At 33.5% G+C, this 21,398-nt stretch overlaps 1 protein-coding gene and 2 long non-coding RNA genes across 4 annotated transcripts; 2 read left to right on the top strand and 1 right to left on the bottom strand.

Moving 5' to 3' along the window:
• Window positions 1-1,144: 1,144 nt before the first annotated feature.
• LOC114288032 (derlin-2.2-like) lies at window positions 1,145-9,440 on the bottom strand. Of its 2 annotated transcripts, XR_014345530.1 has the most exons (8): window positions 8,891-9,436; window positions 8,388-8,487; window positions 7,283-7,327; window positions 4,561-4,660; window positions 2,697-2,745; window positions 2,413-2,619; window positions 1,850-1,935; window positions 1,145-1,675 (listed from the first exon to the last, which is right to left on the bottom strand). XR_014345530.1 is itself a non-coding variant. In XM_082896754.1 (4 exons), exons 1-4 carry the CDS (start codon window positions 8,954-8,956, stop codon window positions 4,563-4,565), a joined length of 309 nt encoding a protein of 102 aa, XP_082752880.1. In that variant the 5' UTR covers window positions 8,957-9,440; the 3' UTR covers window positions 2,789-4,562. The 2 variants fall into 2 exon arrangements, 1 of the variants encoding a protein (XP_082752880.1); XM_082896754.1 differs by lacking the exons at window positions 1,145-1,675; window positions 1,850-1,935; window positions 2,413-2,619; window positions 2,697-2,745 and having other exon boundaries at window positions 2,789-4,660; window positions 8,891-9,440.
• A 7,000-nt stretch (window positions 9,441-16,440) lies between these two features.
• Window positions 16,441-17,529, top strand: LOC145803442 (uncharacterized). Its single transcript, XR_014345527.1, has 2 exons — window positions 16,441-16,598; window positions 17,231-17,529. It is a non-coding gene; the product is annotated as an uncharacterized LOC145803442 (long non-coding RNA).
• Window positions 17,530-18,163: 634 nt separating this feature from the next.
• LOC145803436 (uncharacterized) lies at window positions 18,164-20,260 on the top strand. Its single transcript, XR_014345526.1, has 2 exons — window positions 18,164-19,091; window positions 19,954-20,260. It is a non-coding gene; the product is annotated as an uncharacterized LOC145803436 (long non-coding RNA).
• Window positions 20,261-21,398: the final 1,138 nt, after the last annotated feature.

Below are 21,398 nucleotides of genomic sequence, written 5' to 3'. Positions count from 1 at the left end.
AAATTATTTTAAAATTTTTATTATTTTGAATGAGATCAATATGTTGTTTGAATACAAGGCTCATTTTTTTAAACCAATTAGGACATGTGTTTTGTTAACACTTGTTAAGTAAATGAACAAAATCATTTTAAAAATAATAACATTACAAACTTAAACTTATGAACTCAGAATTTTTTTAGAAAAATAAATTAATGGTTTAAATTTATTTTATTCATAGACTCCACACTTTATTAATTTAATCTCTACTACACAAACACATTTAGAGTAAAATTATGAGTTGATAATGGTAGATTCATGGCATTTTTGTTTTAAAAATATAGAGAAAATGACGGGATTTGGGAAGAGTTTTTTTTGGCTAAAATAACCAATTAAGATGTGTTTTGAGAAGAGTTTTTTTTTTTTTTTTTTTTTGACTAAAATAGTTAATGAAGATAAAAAAATGCTAAAATATCTAATAAGGCAAAATGTTACATCATTTACATTAATTAATCATTTTTTCTCTCACAATTATCTATTTAACTATAAAAAAATTATAAATTATTTCAAACATAATTTTTTTTTTATCTCATAGAATAATTTAAACAATCAACTAAAATAATAAAGTTACTAAATCAGGCCATCGTATGAATGTGATTGGGCTGGCATTCAAGGGTGGTTATAAATGCTCACTACAAGAATTAACACTTTTGCCGACCAAAAAATTGGTCGCTAAAAGCCTATTTTTGGTCGGCAAAAGTAATCCGCGACCAATTTTTTTGGTCGCTACTTTGGTCGCCAATTGAGGGTCGGCAAAAGTAATTCGCGACCAAAATTTTGGTTGGTCGCGAATAGTCGGATTTGCCGACTAAATTTTTGGTCGCTAAATATATCATTACCGCGACTAATTCATTTAGTCGCTAAAACACTTTGGTCGCGAAAAGTGATATTTTCCCGACCAAATATCTTAGTCGCCAATTGACACATTTCGCGACCAAAAAGTTTGGTCGCCAATTATTACATTCAACGACCAAAAAGTTTGGTCGCCAATTGTGACATTTCACGACCAAAAAATTTGGTCGCCAATAGTCAACGAATCGCCGACTAACAATTTAGTCGCCAAAAGGTAAGGAATTGCCGACCAATAATTTTAGTCGCAAAAGTGTAGAATTTGCCGACCAATTTTGTAGTCGCCAAATCTCTATTTTTTTTTTTTTTTTTAGAACATTCAATTTTTGTTTTTAAACATTCAATCCAATATCGAACAAAATTCATTCAACCCAACCACAATTAAGGAACAATAACATGTAAAAAATTAAAAATTGCTCATAGTTTCGGTACCACAATTGAAGAACAAAATTCATGACACACAACCAAAGAAATTAACTAAGAAGAAAACTTGAGAATTTAACTTGTATACAAGAGCAATAGTACGTACAATATGGGATTTGGCAAAAACAATCACTAAAAATTCAATCTCAAACTATACTTTGCTCTCACCAAAAATTATAAGAACAAAGAAATCAAAGAAAATAACAAGGTATGAGACTATTGGAACAGTTCTTCAACTCTTTCTGTAGTACGCTCATACCACAATGACATCCTATTGCAATTTCATCCAATCTGAACGGGCATACTTAGGATTCAAGCCCAACAACTTGCAGTCTTCATCACTTATACCCTTCAGGACATTTAAAACCTGTAAAAATGTCATATAATGCTCCCTTTGTAAGTCTTGATCAGCTAGAAATTGACAAGAACAAAACATACACGCACAGAATTTGGGACAGAAAATGCATTCTGTTAGTTACCCAAGCAACACACTTCTTCCCCCAGCACCTTACCACAAAGTAGGCTAAGAGAAATATTTTACCAGTCAACGGTTATGATTCTTTTATTCAGTTGCATGAAGATCCTCCTTACAGAATGCTCCACTTCATAGATAATATATAATACCAACTGTCATGGACATAAGAAGAAGAATAAGAAGAATAAGGGGCTGATAGAAGTCTAAGCGCATTCTTGTGACTATTAAGGAAGGGAGGCTGCAACAGATTCAAATAACCAGAAAGCATCTGATCCTTTCAAGTGGGCTCAATGTTTCATAAATCAAAACAAATTGGCTCACAGGAAGTTCACAAATTGACATCAATAAAATTGTAGTTGTCGTCTTTTGGCAATTAAGATTTGATAAAATAAAAAATAATAATAATAATATTAATACAAATTAGCTATCCATTTCTGATTGGGCATTATTACTTCGTAACAAACAGCATTAATCTGGGATTACAATTATGTTTGGAGTTGGATTCCATACCATACCCTTTACTTCTTTCCTACTCTTCACCAAGTAAATACAAGAGCTTCACAGACAATACCCCTTATTATTAACAGAGTGCAATCATAGAACTAACTATAGGATCCGGAAGAACTTACATAGAAAGGAATATAAGTTTGTCTGCCATTAACAAGCCCACTTGTGTAGCCTGTGTACCCGGCCATAGCTCCATGAACAGCACTCTGAGCAATGAGTGTACAATACACATTGTCAGCTGCATTGCTTGGAATAGCCCGGATCATGTATGTAGGATTTGTTAGAAAAATTGATCAGGTCCAAATCTTGTTATTTCCCTTCGCAGCACTCTGTTTGATAATTTCTCCAAGTTCAATTCAAGAAGAAACATAAGACAAACAAGAACGGGAAGTGAGAGGTTACTGACCTGTATATTTAAGAGTAAGAACCATCTTATTTCGTTTTGCAAAATGTTCCTACAAAACAGGAAAGAACTAGTAAGCGACAGCACGAACCTGTTATATTATCACTTGGGAATGCTCATCTTATAGAAAACAAAGAAATCACAAAATATCATAAAACTAAATTCATCAATGAATTATCCATTTCCATTAGATAGCCATGTAATTTTACACTTGTTGTCATGAAGAACATCTGCATGTTTACAAATTGAGAACGTAAATTGAGAGGTATAAGATGCGAAGTTTAGGAAAAATAAAACAGGGGAATAGTTTTTTCCCCCCTCTTTTTGACTAGATAGATTCTCAGTCAGAGGATTAAAACTAGGAAAATTAAAGATCAACAAGCAGCATCACTAGTCCAGAAGAAGAAACTGGAGACTAGAAAAAGATAATACATTAATATACTTCCAAATAGCCTCTGCATAAAAGAAGACAGTTCCAAAAGAATACGTAATGAACTTAAAAAAGTTGTTTACATTATGCGGCCCAATAATGGTGCCTGTCCATGAACGCATGTAGATGTCATCTCCATCATCCATTCCATAACTCACATGTACCAAGCTTTTTTATTTATGTTTTCTGTCTAACAACTATAATAGTACCAAACTACCATAGCCACCAAAGGTGGAATTTTTCAATCCCAGGACACAACCACCAAACAAGATACAACACACAAAAAGGCAACAAGCATCTAAAGAAGCCAAAATAAATCACAAGGAACTACAGCCCTCAGCATGCATTTCCCAATGCCTTCTCACACATCTATTGGACGTATAATCCTGTCAATGTGGGAATACACAAACAAGCAAAGCCCCATGGGCAATAACGCTCCAACTGTTCACTCAGTGCAATAATTTTCATTTATTATGACAATGTTATTGTTCTCTGCAAGCCAGGATCTTTGAGGGGGAGGAGCCTGATAGGAGTTTTAAACGCTTCTTAAACAGCACTCATATTGCAAAAGGTGGAGCAGGAGATACCAGGGACTTCATTCTAAGTAGTTTGATGGGATTTGTTTAAAAAACATTGGTCCAAATGCTAGCTTTAAGATCAGGGACACAGGCAGAGGGTGATACAGTAACAGATTCTCAAAATGAGCCCATTGAAGACAACCAAACTTTGTAAATGGCTCTAGTGGCTGATAAGTATGTGGATTCTAGCATTTAAGATAAAATGTCTGGGCATTGAGAAGGCATACAACCATGTGTTTTCCTTATCTTGATCACTCATTGGGTTCAACTTGCAAGGCCAAACCTGTTCAAGACTCAGTGGGATAGAGTATGGTTTTAAATTGTGATCGTAGACCCCATTGTTAGTATCTGTGTGCTGTTATGAAATATCAGCCATACCCATGCACTATAACAAAAATGATGGTGCTACATGCACCAATTAGTGTGCTAATTAGTGTACCAACACTAGTTATGACATTATTATTGACCCCACTCATTAATCACATTACAAATCCCAAAAACCTTTTAAATTATGTCACATCATCAATTGGTACACTATTTAGTACATATAGCATTATTCTAACAAAAATTATCAAAAATAACATAACATAACATAAAGTGTGAATTGATGCTGAAACATCTGCTACCATGGCAAATGATCACCTAGCATCTGGCTGACCTACCATAGGTTTCCAAGATAGAGCAGTTGTCAGACACCATCATACCATGGCTATTGTCTTTATGTTTTGAAACATTGCTTCTTTGTTAAACTTACCACTGACTGACACGGTCTTTCATAAAAATAGAAAATAACCAATTAAAAGGCAAAAATATATATATATATATATATAGTGTTAAATACAGTTTGCTTAAAACATACCATCAGGTGAAAAATCTCTTAGAGGCACTGTGATCTGAATCCTTTCTTCTGATCCAGATAAGGTACCTGCAGCATCTCCATCTTCTATATCCATATCTACCTGAAAGATTTGACATGAGAAACCAACAGACTAGTAATAACATCTACAAAAATTATGAACTCCAAGGGGTTAAAAAAAAAGTTACAAACTACTGTTAGATTAAAATTAGACATCGTTAACTTGGTAAATGCATAATAAGAAATTCTCGAGGAAGAAATTAATAATTTTATTTCTGTTCTCTGTTTCCTCCCATTCATAGTACACTCTAGTCTTCTCTTTTCAGTAGTTTAAATATTTCCACTGGATAAGAGACACTTCCCCGTATTGATGGTCTGCTGGAATCATAGCATGAAAAATCTAACACCAGTTTAGACAATAATAACAAGACAAGACACTGCTTTTATTACTCTGACAATGTCCACAAGAACAAAGTGTATCTTGCCTCTTCGTTACAAACTGAAGTGTGAATTCAGCTATAGAGTTCCTACTTATCTCATTACTTTCACTACTCACGATAGCAATGTCAATTTGGTCGAACATTGCAAAGATACCACCATATTCAAAATGCCACTTCCTGTGTTAAACATATGTAGTTGCAGAATGTATGATAATCACAGGTTACCCCCCCATAAATTTGGTCCCAAAAAAAATGGTGAAACTGACATGAATAATATAATTAATGAGCTTCAATTTAGAGTAGTAAAAATTACGACAACCTATTCATGTTAATAATTAACTATGTGGGGAAGAAACAGAGAAAAGTCTGCCCAATGTAGAATTTTACCCATAGTGTCTCACTCAAACATATGAGCAGCAAGAATTTTGAAGATAATTATTAAAATAAATTACATTGACACCCCCTGAGGTTTCTAACAAATACAGGGTAACCCTGAACCAAACCAAAAATTACACTAACATCCCTTGTCAAGGTTGTCGATTGACGGGCATTAAAACTTAACCTCTATCCAAGATACATATGCATCTTATCAAATAACATAAAGAGAATCTCAATAAATTTATCAGGCTGCCTAATGTGAAGTTAATCTGGTGTTTGCCCAAGCAACATACAACAACTTAGAATCAAATGTTTTATATTTTATTTAGCAAAAACAAAAACTACCTGATAATAGTATTGGTCATTAATTTTGGTCTATCACATCTCCTAAATTTAGCCCCTTTTTTCTTGTTGGTTTGATAAAGTGTGATACATTTGTATATTATTACCATATTTTTATTTGATTTTTTTATGAGGATATGAATTAAGATGCATACACAACTTAATTTTTATTTTTTATGCGAACCTAATAAATTTTAAATTGTACTTAGGATGTTACATTTTATTATTAAAGACATAATTGTCTTGTCATTTTTATCTAATTGAGGGCATTCTTATATCTTATAAGTTATATAACATTGGCCTAATAACCTTGAGGTTATGGGTTTAAGTCTCGGAGCAATCACTTTGTGCACTATGTCAAAGGTTAGGTGTATACCCAATCTTTTTTTTTTTTTTTTTTGATAAATAAGGTGTGTACCCAATCTTTCTCCTCCCAAAGACACATAAATGTGTATTAATTGGGACTCTTTTTTTTCATATCTTATAAGTTATATGTAATAAGAGCATTGTTTTATATTTTAAAATATCAAATTGCTGACAACACCATCTTTAGTTATGTTTTTTTTAATGTTTAGTTACCATAAGGGGTGTTCTCGTATATTATTAGGAAAAGTAAAGGGTGATTGTAATTGCCCTTGAGATTTGCCTAAAATACTAATCGCCTCCTGAGGTTTGCTGACAACACTGAGGTTGAGCTCAACAGTGAAATCTACAAGTAGAAAGGAGGATCAAAGAAATAACAATAAAAAAAAATGAAAAAAATATATATATCATTTACACCAAAAATGATAATTGTGCAAAAGACTCATCTTAATTCTATAAATGAAGAACAAGGATCTGGTGAATCAAATTAATTCATAGAAAATCATATCAAGGAGATAACATAGCCATAGCTTTAAAAGAGGAGAGAAAGGGTTTGTTTGGCATAATTCAAAATTAAACCGGAAACTTTTGACAGCTAATAGAAATTGAAAATCTATGGATTAAATTTTTTTGTTAAGATTTAATATAAAATCAGTTTCATTAGGTGTATTAAGCATTTAGTGATTAGTCAAATTCAAACCCCCTTCTAAGATGACATAGATTTAAGTGGCAGCTGATCATTGCCCATCAAAGACACATAACCTCACAGACTCATTGAAAGTTTTAGACAACATCCCTTAATATAGTTTACCCAACAACTTCTATGCATCCTCTTCTAAGGAAGATGTCAACTAAAAAGACAAAATATGCAGGATAAAAAACTAGACATATAATGTAAAATGATAATCAGGCATTGGATTGTGCTTCAAGATATCTACATCAGACCTCACCTTGGAGGCATCAGACAGAGTGTAGTCTGAGGCCAACAATATACCAACCCAATAATGTCCCAAGACAAACTTGGGGATTGAGGGGGCGTTATTTATAGAGAACCACAACAGATATAATCTTTTCCTCAACAAGAATCAAAACTACATCATGTTTTAACTATTCAAGTACGAAATTAAAGTAACTTCAAAAGCACTTTCTTAGTCTAGGTAACTCACAAAAGCATTCAACTGGTATATATTCTATAAAATTACCTCTTGAATCCCGCTTTCCTTCAAATCCTCTTCGTGGAACAATGACTGCCATGCCAGCAAAAATTGCACATAAAACAAAACAAATATGTCAATATATGCCAAAGCAAGGTTTTAAACTTTATAAGGAAACATAAACTGCCACAAATCACTTCACTTTTTCTTATCTAAGAAACACGGACACTTCAAAGGTACTATGTCAATGTCAAACACTAACACTCATTTGACACTTCCAACTTATGAAGCACGGATACTTTGACAAAGGGGTTGTATCCGTGTAGTAACCATATCGAACATTGATACTCATCGGATACTCGCATATACATATCTGATACATCCTAAACATATCCACAATTATAAATTAATTTTCTCTAAACTTTTAGTACTTTTTATTTTATTTTATTAAGTTTAGTATTGAGTAAGTATTGAAGAATACTTTCTAGATACTCTACATATCCAACCCATCTTGAAATTAAGATGTAGTATTTCTTGTGTAGCATTAGAGTATAATTGTTAGAATAAATGAAAGAATAGTTTTCAATATGTTGTATACAGAAAAATTGGGAAATTGTGAGTTTAAAACATGTCAAATTTGGTCAAAGCTTGCACATAACAGATTTGAATCCAAACCAAAAAATTGATAATCCAATTCATAGATATACCTAATATTCTTCAAACGAGGCATAAAGACCTCTATCCCCTGAAAAATCCGCTGATTACACTCCAACCAAACCAGCCACCCCGCCAACTGCGGAAAACATCCACCACACTATTGCACCCAATCCAAACCAAACACCGAGAAAATGAAGCCCCAAAGTTGATTTGCCACAGAACAGTTAAGTAAAAGATAAGAAATAGACACTGCGTCCCGACAGAACATACAGCACCAATTAACCAAATTCTGACGACGTTGTTTCAAATTTTATCATTTATGAATTTCATAAGACAAATAATTAATCAACCCAAATTCTCTACAAAGCCCTACTACACACATAAAAGATCAATCAAAGCATACGGAAGCCAGAAGGTTCCAAAAAGTGCAACTCCAACAATAAAGACATATCGTTCTCAATGGATTTACTTGGAAGTTCATGGTTAAACAAATTACCCATTTTCCGGAAGTAAAGGAAATTGGTGACGAGCCACCAAAACTGGTAATGCTTGACCACTAGCTTAGGGTGCAAATACAAGTTATAAGGAGAGATTATCTGCAAATAAAATTCACTAGTTAAATATCAACATTGATAAAACTAATGATACATAAATGACTACTTACTCTGACAACTTCCAATTAACCCATCATGTAATTAAAATACAAAATTTGAAATACATTAAAAGTTAATAAAAACCTATTAATCTCCAATAACCACCCAAAAAAATCCATTCTTTTCACACATATATACATATAGATAACTAATAATCGCGCCAAAATTAAAATTAAAAAAAAAAAAAAATTTGATAATAAGCCTAACCCAATAATACCCAAATGCATAGATTCTGAACTGCTGAGTAGTAGATGACGAAATCAATAATTCTGTACAATTTGCTCACACTTACATACAAATACATAAATACATCAATCGATAGACACGGAGAGAGAGAGAGGCATACATCGAGAGAGCAACCGACTGTGATAACAATTGCAGCAGTGAGATAAGAACGGGTGATGATTGGCATCTGCTTGTAAAGGCTAGAAAGGGATGATCAAATTATCCCATTTCAATTAGCCATCATCCACATCACTAAAAAAACACACAACTGAGAGTAAAGGCTAGAGAGGGATAATCACCGCATTATATATATATATATATATAGAGAGAGAGACAGAGACAGACCGAAGGCAAAGGCTAGAGAGGGAGAAACAGAGAGAGACAGACAGACAGACCGAGAGGATGCTGCGGCGGCGGTGGCGCTAGCTGTGGCGTGCGACGTTGGTCTGAGATGAGGTGAGATTGGGTGAGGATCTTCTAGAAATGAGGAGTCCATTACACAAAGGGTAATGGCGATTTCCGGCGGTGGCGATGTGCGACGAACGTGAGCAATGGTGGTGAGGGACTTCGGTGAGCTACATAGAGTTGGCACCGATTGAGAGAGAGAACACAGAGAGAGGGAGAGGGCAGACCAACATAGACACAGAGAGCGGGCTAGATACAGAAGAGATTAGGGCTGGTAAATTTTTTTTTTTTTTAAATTCAACATATTACGACGTCGTTTTAAAAAAGGCGACCAAATTTTTTGTCGCAAAAAAAATTCAATTCCCGCCTGCACAGACTTTCAAATTTTCCTCCCAAAGTTTTGGCGACCAAAATACCAGATTAGTCGCAGAAAATGTACCTTCGCCGACAAACTTCTTTAGTCGCCAAATCTTAATCAACAGCGACTAAAATATTTGTTGCTAAAAATACTCATTTCGCGACTAATTTATTTTTGGTCGGCAAAATGTGGCATTCCGCGACCAAATTTGTAGTTGGTCGCCAAAAGCATACCAATTTCTGCGACTAACTCATTTTTGGTCGCCAAAATGTGACCTTCTGCAACCAACTCATATTTGGTTGCCAAAAATATTGATCATTCGCGACTAATTAATATTAGGTCGCCAAATGTCATTTTTTTGCGACAAAAATTTTTTTGGTCGGCAAAAGTGGTCGCCAATTGTGTAAATTCTTGTAGTGGCTTGAGGTTGTGGTGGGTGGGTGGCCTTTTTCTGACCATGGGTTTTTAGGACATGATCTGGCCTTTAGCATAGGCTCTCGAAAATGACAATCACATATCGGCTTGAGAATGGTTTTTTTGTCTTGTTTGCCTGCTTCATCATATAACCAATGGCAAAGAATGAAACGACCTGAATTCAAAAGTTTATATGAATTCTCAATATATTTATTTTTTAGTTTCTTAAAATATTATGAACTATGAAATTTTACTTCAAAATTTATCTATAAAAAAAATGTATGACGCGGGCCATATTTAGAATGACTATTAGTGTATTTGATTTTAATTTTATGAATTCAATTTTTAAAAAATTGAATTTTTTATTTTTCATATTTTTTTGTGAATATTTTTTAAAATTTTAATAAAAATTGAATTTTTTATTTTTCATATATTTTTTTTGTGAATATTTTTTAAAATTTTAATTAATTTTTTCTACTTTTTTAAATGAACCTTACTTAAATGTATCTAAATAGTAAAATATTTGTGAAAAAATATTTTAAAAAATTAATAAATACACAAAAAATAGGAAAAATATATTAAATTTTCGTATTTTTTTATATTTTTGGTATTTAGTAAATTTTTTAAAGATTTTTTCACAAATTTTATACTTTTTAAATATATTAATATTAGGTGTGTCTAAAAATAAAAATAAAAAATTACTTAAAATATTAAAAAAGTTTCAATGAAAACAAAAAATACGGAAATCAAAAAAATAAAATTTTTTGAAAAGTGAATTTTGAAAATAGAAATCAAACAGAGTGAAATGTATTTTTTAAATATTTTTTTGAATAATTTTTTTTAATTTGTAATGTTAAATTATTATTTTTAAATAAAAAAAGAAAAAAGAAAAAGGACGAGTACAACATTTGTGGACCCCAACCTGATTGGGTACAGACCAGCGACTGTCTACCGACTAGATAGATACCCCAAAAGTGGGCCCCCACGACGGATGAGAAAGGGAACACATAAAGCTGTTTTTGGGCTTGGGCCCATCTTGACCTGTGCAAAAGCCTCACTTAATAAAGAGGGGTAATTACCATTTAATTGATTAAGTAAACTTTTTAAATGCATCAATAAGTGTTATAATATTTATATTTATCAAGTTCTTTTATTTTCTCTTATTTCTATCTCTTTTTTTATCATTTTTTTAAAAACTTCACGTTACCATTGTCTACTACTACCACTGTTATCACTGTCTACTTGCCACCACTGCCGCCGCCGTTGCCGTCTACCCACCATCACGGTCATCGTCATCTACCCATCATATTCTCTTCTTTTCTCTCTCTCTCTCTCTCTCTCTCTCTCTCTCTCTTACTCCACTATTTTTTCAAAAACTTCACACCAGCATTATTTACCATTACCGTCACCATTGCCATCCACCCACCTGCCACCATTACTGTTGTTATTCGGATGCGGTCATCGTTCACCAATTATCTCCACCATCATCATAGATTTATACTCTACCGTCGCCGATCTATACTTATTGTTATAGATCTACACTCCACTGTCACCAATCTACTCAACCACCATATCACCACCACCTCCTTTGTTTTAGATTCAAATTTATTTTTTAGTAATAATTTTATCAGTCTCTCTTGTTCCTTGTGTATGTGGAAGAGGATAGTGGATTTGTTAGGTTTTTATAATTGGCAATCTCATTTGACAAAACTCCTTTCAGTTATAATTTTATTCACTCTTTTGTTTCAGTGAGGCTGTGAGTGTTTAGATGTGAATCCAACTCGAATTATACCTATATAAGAGAGTTTGTGCTGACATTCTTTATTTTGAGCCTTTCTTGTTTGCCACTTCGCTGACTATGTAAAAGAAGTTAAAGTGGTTTAATTGCTATAGCGATCATTTGTGTGCTCGAAAAGTGAAATTGATCATCCAATGTAGAATTTAGTATACTATATACACAGTGGATTCAGGCATACCATGTTGGTAAACAGATTGCACAATGAATCCAACTTAGAAGGTGAATCACGTACTCTTAAATAATCTCCTCAGTAATGAAGTAAAACTACTAGAGTTTTACCCACACCAATCACAACACAAAGGCAGAATGGTTTATGGGAAGAGGGAATGTATGTTTTTTGTTGTATAAAATACCAGGAGAGTTATGAGACCCATATGATAGACATATTATTCTAGATAATGTCTATCCCATATCAATAATATCTAATCAATAATTATCATATAATATATTGACAATTATCTCATATCAAGATTATTCCATATCAAGATTATTTCATATCTTGATATATAATCTATTACTAATATTTTGATCTCTCCTAATCGAGTCATGCCACCATGGGTGACCCAATTGAGTCCGGGTTCTAAACCCTACCCAATTTCCAACATCTCCCACTTGAACATGCGTTGGCATGACACCGCGTCTTTATATCTCAATCTACCCAATAAACGCAATCATACTTAGCCAATGGACCGTACGACCATTGAGGATACCTGCATGTGGGAGCTCTACACTAAAAACTCGTCACGAGCTAGCATACCCAAAGATAATATCTCATATGCCCTAAATCCATCTAGTTACACCGAGTCAAGCACCAAGATTTGCAAGAAGTGGAGTTGAGCATAGCCACTTTGGTATCTAAAAGTAAACAATTTTTTAATTTATCAAGCACAATCAAGACAATCTCCATTGACTCCTTTCATTACTATGAGGACATCAGATTTATAAGTGTGTTAAAAATACCCAAGAGATAGAACTAGCCAACCAACACTACAAGAAAACTGGGTATATGAGACGGAACTATTTGCGACGGCACACTTGCCATCTCAAAAAGTCACTTTTTGAGACGGCAGAAAATGCCGTCTCAAAAAAGCAGAGTATTTGCGACAGCACCATTTGCCGTCTCAAAAAAGCAGAGCATTTGCGACGGCACTATTTGCCGTCTCAAAAAATAAGAGTATTAGCGACGATATTTTCTGCCGTCGCAAATACTCTCATTTTTCGAGACGGCAAGTAATGCCGTCGCAAATGCTCTGCTTTTTTGAGACGGCAAATGGTGCCGTCGCAAATACTCTGCTTTTTTGAGACGGCATTTTCTGCCGTCACAAAAAGTGGCTTTCATGTTTTTTTTTAGTGAATATTTTTAAAATTTTAAATATTTTTTTTAGATGTACCTTACTTAGATGTATCTAAAAAATAAAAAATTTATGAAAAAATATTTTTAAAAATTAATAAATACATAAAAATACAAAAAAAAAATGTATTGAATTATGGTTTTTTTTTTTGTATTTTTGGTATTTAGTGAATTTTTAAAAGATTTTGGTGATTGTGGTTTTGAGATAGCTTCATATATATACAGTCACAAAATGATTTGAATAAATTCAACGGTATTTTTCTGTCGCAAAAAAAATTAAAAAAAACAATGTCGTCTTACTCTTTTGATATAACATTTCTATTTTCATTCATTTTTTCATTTTCCTGTCTCTCTGTCTCTATCTCTCTCTCTTCTCTTTATCTCTTTTCATTCATTTCTCTCTATCTCTATCTCTCTCTCTTTCTATGTCTGCCTGTTTCTCTCTCTCTCATTTTCTCTCTGTGTCTCTCGCCTATCTCTCTTCTCTCTATCTCTCTCATCTGTTTTCTCTCTCTGTCTCTCTCGCTCATCTCTCTTATCTCTATCTCTCTCATTTCTTTTTTTTCTCTCTTTCTTTCTCTCTCTCTTGTCTTTCTATCTCTCTCGCTCATTTCTCTTCTCCTTCTGTCTCTCTCTTTTTCTGTGTCTCTCTCTCGCTCATCTCTTTTCGCTCTATTTCTCTCTTTTTTTGTCTATCTCTCGCTCATCTCTTGTTTCTCTCTCTTTTTCTATCTTTCCATCTCTCTCTTTCTTTCCCTCTCTATTTCTTTTTCTGTCTATCTCTCTCTCCCTGTCTCTCTCTCACTCATCACTCTTTTCTTTCTCTGTGTCTACTTGTCTATTTGTCTATTTCTCCATCACTATGTTCGACTTGCTCACTCTCTTACTCCTATCTTCTCTATTTATCGAGCTTCTTCTCGATTTATCGATCCACTATAAGAAAATACACTTTTGGCAACCACTTTGTCTATCTCTCTCTCACTCATCACTCTATCTCTGTGTCTCTCTCTCTATCTCTCTTCTTTATCTGTCTCTCACAAAATTAAAATATTTTTAAAATATTTAAATATTTAAAATATTTAAAAAATTGATTTGAATTAAGTTTTGAACAGAGTTTTGAATTATCTGTCTTCTTTATTTATTGAGCTCCCTATCGATTTATCGATCCACTACAAGAAAATGCACTTTTAGCGACCACTTTGTCTCTTTCTCGCTCATCACTCTGTCTCTCTATCTCTTTTCTCTATTCGTCTCCCACTCATCTTTCTCTCTCACTACCCATCTTCTCTACCACATTTACCACTACTGCAAATGCCATTCAACTACCACCACTCTTGTCTTTGTCTCTTTCACTCATCACTCTTATTTCTCTGTCTGTTTGTCTGTTTGTCTGTGTGTCTTTCGTTCATCTTTCTTCTTTCTATCTCTCTCATTTGTCTTCTCTTTATGTCTCCCTCGCTCATCTCTCTTTTCTCTATCTCTCTCATCTCTTTTCTCTCTCTGTCTCTCTCGCTCATCTCTTTTCTCTCTATCTCTCTATTTTTTTATTCTCTTTATCGTTTATCTCTTTTCGCTCTCTTTCTATATGTCTCTCTCATCTCTTGTTTATCTCTATTTTTCTATATGTCTCTCTCTATCGATTTCTCTCTCTGCCTCTCTCTATATCTCTTTCTCTCTCTTCTCTATCTGTCTCTCACTCATTTCTCTCTCTCACCACCCATCTCCTCTATCACCTTCACCATTACTGCAAACACCATTCCACCACCACCATTACTTCTACTGTAGCCACTTCACCTCTACGACTACCATTACTACTACTATCGCCACCACTCCACTACCACCACTACCACTACTACTACCATTACCTCTCTTTCACCCTTGTCACTCCATTTACACTACCACTACCACAACTTCACCACTAATCTGTTTCGCCATCACCATCACCGCCGCCACCACCATCATCGCTTATCCACCACCTTCACTACTACTGCCGCTCCTTTTCCTCTACTACAAAAAATTAGTTCATGATTTTTAGTAATAAAAAAAAATAGACCGCAGAAAAATATTTTTCATTGACTACAGAAAATTAACTTTTATTTTAGTGAAAATATTTTTCATTAAAATATATATGAAACAAATCAACTTTAATAACGGAAAGAAAATAAAAATTATTATTTATTTATTTTTATTATTTAAATATTTATTTATGATGATTTTTTTTTTTCTTTCACCCCGCCCGCTCAGTTCCTCTCATTTTTTCCATTCCCGCGCCCCAAAATCCCCAATCTCTTTAGAACAAAAAAAAACCCTAAATCTAATCGTCTCCCTCACATCACTCTCTCAGTCGCCTCTCTCTCTCTCTCTCACCCTCTCGTTTATCTCTGCACTGATCTCGTTCATCTCTGCACCGATCACTCTCTTACTCTCTCGTTGCTCATCTCATCGATTCGCACCGATCATCGCACCGCCGATCTACTCACAGGTAAACTCTCTCTCTCAATCTGTCTCTCTCTCTCTCGGCCCGATGGTTGTTTTATATATATATATATATATATATATATATCAGATATATCTCTGATTTATAGTCATTAGTTGCGATGTATGTGTAAAAATTGTGTAGAAGTATGTGCATAGTGTACGAAAATATCTCTAAAAATTGTAAATATTGTATAAAATATGTGAAAATGCATTAGGTTTCTAATTATTGGGAAGATTCCACAAAGAAATATAAAAAATAAGAAATCTATAATATTTTGGTTGCTTTGAAAGTTGAAAGAACGAAAAATCCATAGTATTATGCTCTGATGAGTAGAGATTCATTTTTTTTTTTGGTTATCATAATTTTCATTCATTAAATATTCATTTATAATAAAAATAAAAATTATTATTATTATTTTTTATTATTTAAATATTCATTTATGTTGAAAATTATTATTATTATTATTATTTTTTCCCAATCCCGCCCGCTCAGTTTCCCCATTTTCTTCCATTCCCGCGCCCCCCAAAATCCCCAATCTCTTAGAGCCAAAATCCCTAATTTCTACCAAAATGAAAAAACCCTAATCGTCTCCTCACTCACCCAGTCTCATCTCAAGTTCAACTCATCACTGTCTCTCTCTCTCACTCTCTCGTTTCGTTGTTCTTCATATCTGCACCGATCACTCTCTGACTCTCTCGTTGTTCATCTCATCGCACCGATCATCGCACCGCCGATCTTCTCACAGGTAAACTCTCTCTCAATCTGTTTGTTTTGGACCAACAGATCTGTTCTGTTTCTATTCAGGACAATGTTGGGACCTAATTCCTTGTTAATTTGTGTTGGATTTATATAGATATTTGCTAGGGATTTTGTATTAGTCTATTCTTTCTTTGAATCTGTGATCCTTTCTTTGTTCCCCTTTTAAAGTCATTCACTCTTTGTACAGAGATTGTACAAGTCACCAAACTCGGTCGTGAACAAGGCAAGGACACAATATCGCAACAAGCAGCGAATGTTTTCGCAGGTAGTTTATTATTACAATAAAAATAACCCAGAGCTTATCTTTTACCTGCAGTTTTATTGTATTTATTGCTGGTTCGATGTTTTGATGATGAGTCTAAATTAATTACCGCGACTCATCTACAAAATCTTGCAACTTATATCTCTTACGATGCAATATTGTGCGAAAATGGTTAATTTTAAGATTTATCTGCCTATTTGATATGGTGTTCCAATTCCATCACTTGATCTCAGATGCCTGATTGAGGATGTTTTGTGGTTCATGTGGCTTGCTTAATAAAGTGACATTAAAATTATGATGCATTTGGATTATATGCATTTGAGAAATGAAAGGTTTTGGGGAATAATTATTCAAGGAGAATAGTTCCAAGTTTTGATATGGATTTCAAGATTGAAATTGATAAGTTATACTATGATAGATTATGATGGATTTGAAAATAACAATGTAATAATAGTTATTTGAAACCTTTCATGCTAAGAATTATAGTTGTAAAAGATCATAATAAAATAATTTTCCTTTTTCACAACTATATTTTCATTTAGTTATCAATTTCTCTATAATAGCCAGCCATTATTCTGCTTCAACAAATTTTCCATTCACTAATCCGGGTAATGTGTTGGTGTTTTGTGGTGCAGGATAAGAACACTGGGCACTATGCAGTTGGCTTAGGTGATGTGTTCTAAATTCTTCCAAACATTTGAGGCTTTAAGAAGTATTTCCTTATCTTAATATTTATATTATTGTTAACCCATATGATGATATGATACCATAAAATGGGAACTACTTTGATTTATAGTTAGGGACATTGTTGAGAACACACATTAGATCCGTGTAATTTGTCAAAATTCTTTCGTTTATCCTATTCAGAAACATTTGTTTCAAACATCAATGAAATAACTTAATGGTTAAATGGATGTTGGTATGAGGTTGATAATCTTATGTTCACCAAGCTCTTAGTTTTGGCTAAGACTGCTCTTAGGGCTGGTACATGTACGTGTGTGTTTGTTTTTTTTATGTTTTTTTCAAAACAGTTTATTATAATTACACAAAGAAAAATGTGATTTAGGGGAAAAAGGAGATACCTATCCCCCATTCATGTGAGGCTAAACATGTTTTTAGTTATATATGAAAACATGTTTTTAGTTATATATGAAAACATCTCTGATCTTGTTTTCTTATGTATTTACTTTAACCCATTAATTTCTCTCTCTCTCTCTCTCCCCATCTGTGTGACATTCATTTCATGTGTAATTTGTGGCATTTCACAATTCCATGTTGCTTGCATACGTTTCTTATATAAGCATAGTTGATGTTGAAATCAAAATAAACATGTTTACATGGGATATGTCCTAACAGATTCATTTTGGGCGAAATTAAAGATGGCTGCAGAAAAGAAGGTAAGAATGCTTGTGGTGGTCATACTTTATGAACATAATAAATATACTCACAGCACAGTAATTAATTTTAATGTGTGATCACTGTGTGCATGGAAATTATAAATAGCAATCTTTTTTTTTTGCTTTGAAGTTAACTCTCATTGACAATTTTTCGATGATACTATTATTGCTTCAATTTTCTGGTTAGAGTTTCCATTTCATATTTTTCATCTCTTTGGAGATATGTTTACTCAAAAAATTGTAATAGCATATTTAATACTCATAATGAATATCAAATAAGACAATCAACCAACATAGCTAAATTATAATGATTGTTTTCGATGTATGGGTTGATTATTCGTAATGACAGTGAATAGATACTGGCCATATAGATATAGCATCTATACGAAACACCCTTTTAGTTGGGTCTTTTTTTTATTTAATTTATCTACATGACAGGTTATTCTATTTGATATCATGTTAGGTAGTCAGAAAACATTTGTAAAGAACTTAATTAAGGGTTTATGTTTTTAGATAGTTTTGTTTTAAATTGTTTCGGGACGCTCTAGTCTTGCAATGAGGCATACTTAAAAGTTTCAAAGAGTTTGTGAAAAATGCTACAGTAGTTTGCTATTTTTCTTAAGTTGTTTATAAACATGTAGCTCTCATTTAAGGCCCTGTTGTCCCTCCTCCATGTTACTTTCCATAGTCTTATATTTCCTATTCTGTGTTAATTTCTAAGCATTGTTTGACAAGTTTGCATAAATGACCAAAATGTTATTTTTTATGTAGTCCATATGAAGCTAGTTTTAAGGATGATATCTTTCTTATGAAACATCTTGTAGCTCTTCAATTCATTGGACTCTAATTCATAGTTGTAAGTTTAAAATCCTTGAGGTAGAAGAAGCTCAGGTTTTAAGGGCCCTTGCCTTCTTTCCCAAAATCTCAGTTTTCATTTTCACACCCTTCTTTGCCTTTTACTGATGAAACCACTTTTTTTTTTTATTATTTTTTTTACTTTTCACTTGCAATTAATATAGGGAAATATTCTTTATCGATTTCCATCACTACAACGTACAGCTTCTCCTCAGAGGAGTGGAAGGAAGGAATATCTTTTCAGGTATCAAATCCTGAATTTATTGTTCTACATTTCAATTTTTCACATATTACCATATGTATATTTATATGTTCTTCATGTTGATCATGTTGAATTTTTTTGTAAGCTTGTCTTAAAACCTTACAAACTAGTAGATTTTCAAATCATATTTGAATTTATGGGGTTGGTGAAATCAGATCTTCGGGCATTTAACCATTTTACTGTTGCGGTATTGTTGTCCATTGCGAGAGTCCGGAAGTTTAGTGAGTGTTCAATCGGAATTTTGAAGACAACAATAACTACATCATACCGTGATTACAGTTTTTCCAAGTAAGGGTTGAAGGGTATTAAGTTCTATCTCATGTTTAAAGTTAATATAGTACAGTGGTAGTAATGTTGTATCCCAAATTCAAATGGGTTTTTGTGGTGCTAATATGTTCCATGGAAATTAAAGCTATCCAATTTGTTGAAATATGATTTTAGTGGAATTTAATTTGAAATTCCAGACTTTGTTGAGTTGAGCTGAATCAAGTTTGTGGGATTTTTAATTGAGTTCATCACGGCATGGATGGTAATCAAATGTAGTTATCTTGTATTCCAGGAAGCATGTTTAATTGGGTTAGTTTTGTAGGATTTAATTTCATGTACTAGTGGCCAATTAGTTTGAATTGTTGTGATATCATTGCCATATTAATGTAGTGGCTTTTATTTCAGACATTTGATGTTTGTCACCTGTTGCGGGATTGGTGTTTAGGTGTATGATTTTGTGACTTGGAGAATTGTCGGTGTGTCTTGATAATTTAGCTAATGATGGTTTCAAAGGATGCACATTTTAATTTTAAATTTTTTGTTTTAGTCTAGTTTTAATATAATCCTTATTTTTCAGGGTTTGTAATTGGCTACCGGATGACTTGAAGGAAGAATATGTGCATAGTGTGAAAGTAGTGGAGAAGGCGGTATTGAGAGCTGTAATTTTTCCTTGTTTTTCCATTCTGTTCATTTGAAATCATCTGTGCCATGGCAGACATGAAGATGTGAATAAGATATATGTTCTTATTACTAAACTTTAGTGAGATGATGCTAGTGATGCCCTTTCTTCTGTTAGCTTTATATTATTGTTTAGTTAGTTTTTCTTGTACAATGTATGACAGCAAAAAGAAAAAAATGGAAGATCATTTTCATATTTTTAATTATGGATGAATTTTTATTTATATACTGGACTTTTTATATTATTATGTAATTATCGATTTTTTTTAAAGTTATTTTTCATTTAATACAGGTCATTTTCATAATTTTAATAATTTTATTACTTTTTTTTTTTTTTTTTTGGAGACGGCAGCACACACCGTCTCAAAAAAAAATTGAATCAGGATTTTTTGCGACGGCACCTTTACTGTCGCAAAAGATAGGGAATTGGTTGAAATGTAATGCCTTTAGCGACAGTTTTATTGCCGTCGCCAATAGTCCTTTAGCGATAGCTCAGGGGCTGTCTCAAATAAACCTTTAGTGACGGTATTTTTTGCCGTCGCAAAAGACATTTTTAGCGACGGCAACACAGTGCCGTCTCAAAAAAAACTCAGATTTTTACATGTTATTTGCGACAAAATTTTTCCGTCGCAAAAAAGGCATTTGCCGTCGCAAAACAAAGGCGATGGCATAATAAAACCCTTTTGCAACCCCCTTTGTTGCGACCCCCCCTTGTCGTCGCAAAAAGTCACTGACCGTCGTAAAAAACCTTTTGAGACGGCGTTTGGAGTATTTGCGACGGCGTTTTGCCGTCGCAAAAAACCAATTTTTTTGTAGTGCAAGCTTTTGCAAGAGCCATGGCTTCACTAAGGTTTACAGAGTCCCACAGAAACCTTAAAAATATTTCCTTGTAAATTGGTTCTTGATTATGGTTTTTGTTCAGTTTTTTAAAATGAATGTGATTTGATAAATGGTTAATAATATTCAATCTATTTAATTTTACTTAATAGGCCTATAGAATGAACAGTTCAGATTATCAAATTCGGCTGAGAGCAGATCCACTAAGACCTAATAATATATTTCTAATTAGATTACTTATTGGAGGCAAACTATACCATTTTTTTTATGCCACTGGATTATTGAATGGAATTGTATCCAATAATCCCATTCCCCAAGGGTATAAATGTATTCTTCAGCACTCGTCGTAGCTTGTTGGATTGGGCTCCAATTCAATTGGGCTTTTGCTTCACAAAAAACCCATGGATTTCGAGATTTCCATATGTACCCGACAAATAAGGGCTTTCTTACCAAACTCCTTCAGTCCAAGGATACCGTTGTCTTTTTTGTTTTTTTGGTTGGGTGAAG

The sequence above is a fragment of the Camellia sinensis genome, chromosome 1 (genome assembly GCF_055761805.1).
Source record: "Camellia sinensis isolate YWXY chromosome 1, ASM5576180v1, whole genome shotgun sequence".
NCBI lineage: Eukaryota > Viridiplantae > Streptophyta > Magnoliopsida > Ericales > Theaceae > Camellia > Camellia sinensis.
The sequence above is the reverse complement of the archived record's forward strand: the minus strand, read 5'-3'. Positions and strand labels throughout refer to the sequence as shown.